At 48.4% G+C, this 6,000-nt stretch overlaps 1 protein-coding gene across 1 annotated transcript in view; it reads right to left on the reverse strand.

Moving 5' to 3' along the window:
- LOC145337632 (ephrin type-A receptor 4-like) overlaps positions 1-5,175 on the reverse strand; it is a 42,336-nt gene extending 37,161 nt beyond the window's left edge. Inside the window, exons 1-2 of the mRNA XM_080182437.1 lie at positions 4,754-5,175; positions 2,673-2,725 (exon numbers count right to left, since the gene is read on the reverse strand). Of these exons, the coding sequence (XP_080038563.1) occupies positions 2,673-2,725; positions 4,754-4,892 (192 nt within the window). The 5' untranslated portion in view covers positions 4,893-5,175. The remainder of the gene's footprint in view (positions 1-2,672; positions 2,726-4,753) is intronic.
- Between the last annotated feature and the right edge of the window lie 825 nt (positions 5,176-6,000).

A 6,000-nucleotide genomic window follows, 5' to 3' on the forward strand; every position in this document is an offset into this window, starting at 1 on the left:
GTGTCTAGGGCGGTGGATAGAGGAGAGCCGGTGGATGTGGTCTTTCTAGATTTTCAGAAGGCGTTTGACAAAGTACCTCACAAGAGGTTATTGCAGAAGGTCGAGGGACATGGAGTTAGGGGTAGGGTGTTAGCGTGGATAGAGGATTGGTTGTCAAATAGGAGGCAGAGAGTGGGGGTCAACGGGTGCTATTTGGATTGGCGGATGGTGACTAGTGGAGTGCCCCAGGGGTCGGTGCTGGGGCCTCAGCTTTTTACCATTTATATAGATGATCTGGAGGAGGGAACCGAGTGTAGGGTGTCGAAATTTGCTGATGACACCAAGATTGGGGGAACGGCAAATTGTGCGGAGGGTGTGGAGAGTCTGCAGAAGGATCTAGATAGGCTGGGCGAATGGGCCAGGAAATGGCAAATGGAATTTAATGTTGGCAAGTGTGAGGTGGTCCACTTTGGTAGGAAGAATGGTAGGAAGGACTATTACTTACGGGGTGAAAAACTGCAGCAGGCGACGGTGCAGAGGGACCTCGGTGTCCTTGTGCATGAGTCACAAAAACTCAGCTTGCAGGTGCAGCAGGTGGTCAGGAAGGCGAATGGGATGCTGGCCTTCATAGCGAGGGGGATTGAATATAAAAGTAGGGAGGTCTTGCTGCAGCTGTATAGGGCATTGGTGAGGCCGCAGCTGGAGTACTGTGTGCAGTTTTGGGCGCCGCACCTGCGCAGAGATATTTTGGCCTTGGAGGGAGTGCAGAGGAGGTTTACTAGGCTGATACCAGAGTTGAGGGGGTTGAGCTATGAGGAGAGGCTGAATAAACTGGGCTTGTACTCGTTAGAGTTTAGAAGAATGAGGGGAGATCTCATTGAGACGTATAAGATGATGAATGGGATGGATAGGATAGAGGTGGAGAGACTCTTCCCGCTCAAAAAAGACAGTAGGACTAGGGGGCACAGCCTCAAGATAAAAGGGGGGCGGTTTAGAACGGAGTTGAGGAGGAACTTCTTCACTCAAAGGGTGGTGAATCTCTGGAATTCTCTGCCCGTTGAAGTGGTGGAGGCTGCCTCGCTAAATATTTTTAAGACGCGGGTTGATGGGTTTTTGATAAGAGAGGGGATTAAGGGTTATGGGGAGAGGGCGGGAAAGTGAAACTGAGCAGCGACAGATCGGCCATGATCTTATTGAATGGCGGGGCAGGCTCGAAGGGCTAGATGGCCTACTCCTGCTCCTATTTCTTATGTTCTTATGTTAGCACTGCTGTCTCACAGCACCAGGGACCCGGGTTCGATTCCCTGTACAGTGGGTTAGCACTGCTGTCTCACAGCACCAGGGACCCAGGTTCGATTCCCTGTACAGTGGATTACCGCTGCTGTCTCACAGCACCAGGGACCTGGGTTCGATTCCCTGTACAGTGGGTTAGTACTGCTGTCTCACAGCGCCAGGGACTCGGGTTCGATTCCCTGTATGGTGGGTTAGCACTACTGTCCCACAGCACCAGGGATCCAGGTTCAATACCCAGCACAGTGGGTTAGCACTGATGTCTCACAGCGCTAGGGAGAGAGGTTCGATTCCCTGTACAGTGGGTTAGCACTGCTGTCTCACAGCACCAGCAACCCAGGTTCGATTCCCAGCACAGTGGGTTAGCACTGCTGTCTCACAGCGCCAGGGACCTGGGTTCGATTCCCGGTTCAGGTCACTGTCTGTGCAGAGTCTGCACATTCTCCCTGTGTCTGCATGGGTTTCATTCGGGTGCTCCGGTTTCCTCCCATAGTCCAAAAGACATACTGGTTAGATGCTAAATTCTCCCTCAGTGCAGCCGAACAGGCACCATAATGTGGCAACAAGGGAATTTGCACAGTAACTTCATTGCAGTGTTAATATAAGCTTATTTGTGACACTAATAAATAAACTTTAAACTTAACTCACTCACAGAAACCACAGGATAGATGCAAATAGAGTGAAGACAGTGTGAGCACTGTAAAGGAAACTTATTCTAACCCTGTGCTGCACCTGTCCTGGGAGTGTTTGATGGGGGACAGTGTAGAGGGAGCTTTACTCTGTATCTAACCCTGTGCTGTACCTGTGCTGGGAGTATTTGATGGGGGACAGTGTAGAGGGAGCTTTACTCTGTATCTAACCCTGTGCTGTACCTGTCCTGGGAGTGTTTGATTGGGGACAGTGTAGAGAGAGCTTTATTCTGTATGTAATCCCGTGTTGTACTTGTCCTGGGAGTGTTTGATGTGGACAATGTAGAGGGAGCTTTACTCTGTATCTAATCCCGTGCTGTACCTGTCCTGGGAGTGTTTGATGGGGGGACAGTGTAGAGAGAGCTTTATTCTGTATCTAATCCCGTGTTGTACTTGTCCTGGGAGTGTTTGATGGGGACAGTGTAGAGGGAGCTTTACTCTGTATCTAACCCCGTGCTGTACCTGTCCTGGGAGTGTTTGTTGGGGGACAGTGTAGAGGGAGGTTTACTCTGTATCTAACCCTGTGCTGTACCTGTCCTGAGAGTGGTTGATCTCTCCCCTGCAATCAAACCACCCTCCCATCTTATTAAATACCAAAGTTTTATTCTAGATAAAGGGTGACTCACAAACGCAAGTTGTTGCAATTGTTGCCATGAATATTATCTGGAACTCGGAATCGTAAAACAGGAAGATGGGGAAATATGAATTGCCTACCTTGGCATTAACTTTCAATGGTTTGCTGTCACTCCAAGAGTCAAACACAACCACTGCAAAAGGAAAGGGTTAACGTAAGAAAGGCAGCAAGCACAAAAATCATCTTTCCCCATACCATATATCTGCTGGCGTTTATATAGAAACATAGAAGGCATGTGCAGGTGTTGGCCATTCAGCCATACGAGCCTGCTCCACCATTCAATATGATCAAAGCTGATCATGAACTTTTAGTATCCCACTCCCACACTTTCTCTCATAAGATGTAGGAGTAGGAATAGGCCATCTGGCCCCTTGAGCCTGCTCCGCCATTCAATAAGGTCATGGCTGATTTTTTCATGGACTCAGCTCCACTTACCCTCTTCAGTGTTTGGCCAAGGGATACATATTAGTCAGGACACAGGGGCAAACTCATAGAATCATAGAATCCCTACATTGCAGAAGGAGGCCATTCGGCCCATCAAGCCTGCACTGACAACAATCCCGCCCAGGCCCTATCCCCATAACCCCATATATTTACCCTGCTAATCCCCCTGACACTCAGGAAGAATTTAGCATGGCCAATCCACCGAACCTGCAGAACTTTGGACACTAAGGGGCAATTTAACATAGCCAATCCACTTAACCTGCACAACTTTGGACACTAAGGGGCAATTTAGCATGGCCAGTCCATTTAACCTGCACAACTTTGGACACTAAGGGGCAATTTAGCATGGCCAATCCACTTAACCTGCACAACTTTGGACACTAAGGGGCAATTTAGCATGGCCAATCCACTTAACCTGCACAACTTTGGACACTAAGGGGCAATTTAGCATGGCCAATCCAGATAACCTGCACATCTTTGGACTGTGGGAGGAACCCAAGCAGACATGGGAAGAATGTGCAAAATACCTGAGGCCGGAATTGAACCCAGGTCCCTGGCACTGGTAGCAATGCTAAGACCACTGTGCTGCCGTGCTGCCCTGGGCCTTTGTTCAAAATAATTCCAAGAGGGTTGATGGAACCTTGGTTTCATGTTTCCACTCCAGCATGCAGCAGTCCCATGATACTGCATCAGGAGAACCAGCTTAGATTTCATATTCAAGGGACTAGAAGCCCTAATCTCCTAAACCTGAGACAAGAGTCACAGTGCCAGGGACCCAGGTTCAATTCCCACCACGGTGTCACAGTGGGTTAGCGCTGCTGCCTCACAGTACCAGGAACCCAGGTTTGATTCCCAGCTTGGGTCACTGTCTGTGCAGAGTCTGCACCTTCTCCCCCGTATCTGCGTGGGTTTCCTCCAGGTGCTCCGTTTTCCTCCCACAGCTTCTGATCTTCGGGTAAGCGTTCTCCAAGGTGGCCTTCATGACGCACGACAGCGCTGAGTCGCTGAGCAGAGACTGATAGCCAAGTTCTGCACACATGAGGACGGCCTCAACTGGGATCTTGGGTTCATGTCACACTATCTGTAACCCCCACAACATGCCTGGGCTTGCAAAATCTCACCAACTATCCTGTCTGGAGACAATACACATCTGTTTAACCTGTGCTTAACCCTCTCTCATCTCGCATTGTCTGCACCTTTAAGACTTGATTACCTGTAAAGACTCACATTCCAATCATTATTTTGTAAATTGAGTCTGTGCTGATATGTCCCCTCTTTGTGAACTCAACTCTTCACTTACCTGATAAGGGGCAACGCTCCGAAAGCTCACGATTCCAAATAAACCTGTTGGACTTTAACCTGGTGTTGTGAGACTTCTCACTGTGCCCACCCCAATCCAATGCCAGCATCTCCACATTAAGTCTGAAAGATGTGCCGGTTAGGTGCTGAGTTCTCCCTCAGTGTAACCCGAACAGGCGCCAGAGTTGACAACTAGGGGATTTTCATAGTAATTCCATTGCACTGTTAATGTAAGCCTACTCATGACACTAATAAATAAATTAAACTGAAAGAGAGTGCCAATAACAGCCACACTTCCCGGCAGCGAGTAGTCAGTGCTGAAAGCTCTCCATCAATCTTAATATAATTTCACCTCAAGGTGACACACAAATAAGTGGGAAGTGGAATGGGAAAAAGTCAGCTGAGATCCACTCCTTACCTTCATTCGGACGTCTTTCCTGTGCAACAGGGCTGATAGACTGTAAAAGACACCACATCAGGCAGCAAAGATGCAGGGGACATTGCAGAGCCATGACTGAGAGTTTCTGAGGTTGTTTTCTGGCTGAATCTGGCACCATGTCACAGAATGAATCACATTCTAATTTTACTCAGGCAGATCAGATATCAGTCAAGTTCCAAGGCGGGGCGTGGAGACTGAGCAGAAACAGCAACAACAAAAAACTTCAAGGAAAATGACTAATCAAATCAGGATCTTTACTCAGAAGAGCAGTTATTTATTAATTTACTCTTTCCTGTCCTCAGGTGCGATCCTAGCACTCTTGCCTCTGAGTCGGGATGTTCTGGCTGCATAGTCTCACTGTGGAAATCTTGTAATTAGAACCAAAATCAATCCACCCCCTGTGGGAAGCGTGTGTCTGTGTGAGTCAGGTTCGAGCTTCTTCTTTCTGAGGTTAAGCTGATACATTCAGTCCCTGGGCTTGTACATGATGTGGAGATGTTGGCGTTGGACTGGGGTAGGCACAGTAAGAGATCTCGCAACACCAGGTTAAACCCAATCACTTGATGAAGGAGTAGCACTCCGAAATTTCATGATTCCAAATAAACCTATCGGACTTTAACCTGGTGTTAAAGTCCAATAGGTTTATTTGGAATCACGAGCTTTCGGAGTGCTGCTCCTTCATCAGGTGGGTTGGGTTTGGGCTGAGACTTGGTCAAGCTTGGTGGCACGGTGGCACGGTTAAGGCACTTCAGTTCTAAAAGGTTTACCCCTTATCCTCAAACAATGACCCCCTAGTTCCGGACTGCCCCCACTATCAGGGACATTCTTTCTGAATCTACCCTGTCTAACTGTTAGAATTTTCTAAGCTTCAATGAGATCCCCTCTCACTCTTCTAAACTCCAGTGAATATAATCCTAACTGGAGTGGCACTGTGGGTTAATACTGCTGCCTCACAGCGCCAGGGACCTGGGTTCGATTCCCAGCTTGGGTCACTGTCTGTGTGGAGTCTGCACATTCTCCCCATGTCTGCATGGGTTTCCTCTGGGTGCTCTGGTTTCCTCCCACAGTCCGGAAAGATGTGCAGGTTAGGGTGCATTGGGCCGTGCTAAATTCTCCTTCAGTGTACCCGAATAGGCACCAGAAGGTTGTGACTAGGGGATTTTCAAGTAACTTCATTGCAGTGTTAATGTGAGCCTTACTTGTGGCTAATAAATAAAAACTTGAAA

Source organism: Carcharhinus amblyrhynchos, unplaced genomic scaffold (genome assembly GCF_965287045.1).
Source record: "Carcharhinus amblyrhynchos unplaced genomic scaffold, sCarAmb.v2.hapA scaffold_54, whole genome shotgun sequence".
Lineage (NCBI taxonomy): Eukaryota > Metazoa > Chordata > Chondrichthyes > Carcharhiniformes > Carcharhinidae > Carcharhinus > Carcharhinus amblyrhynchos.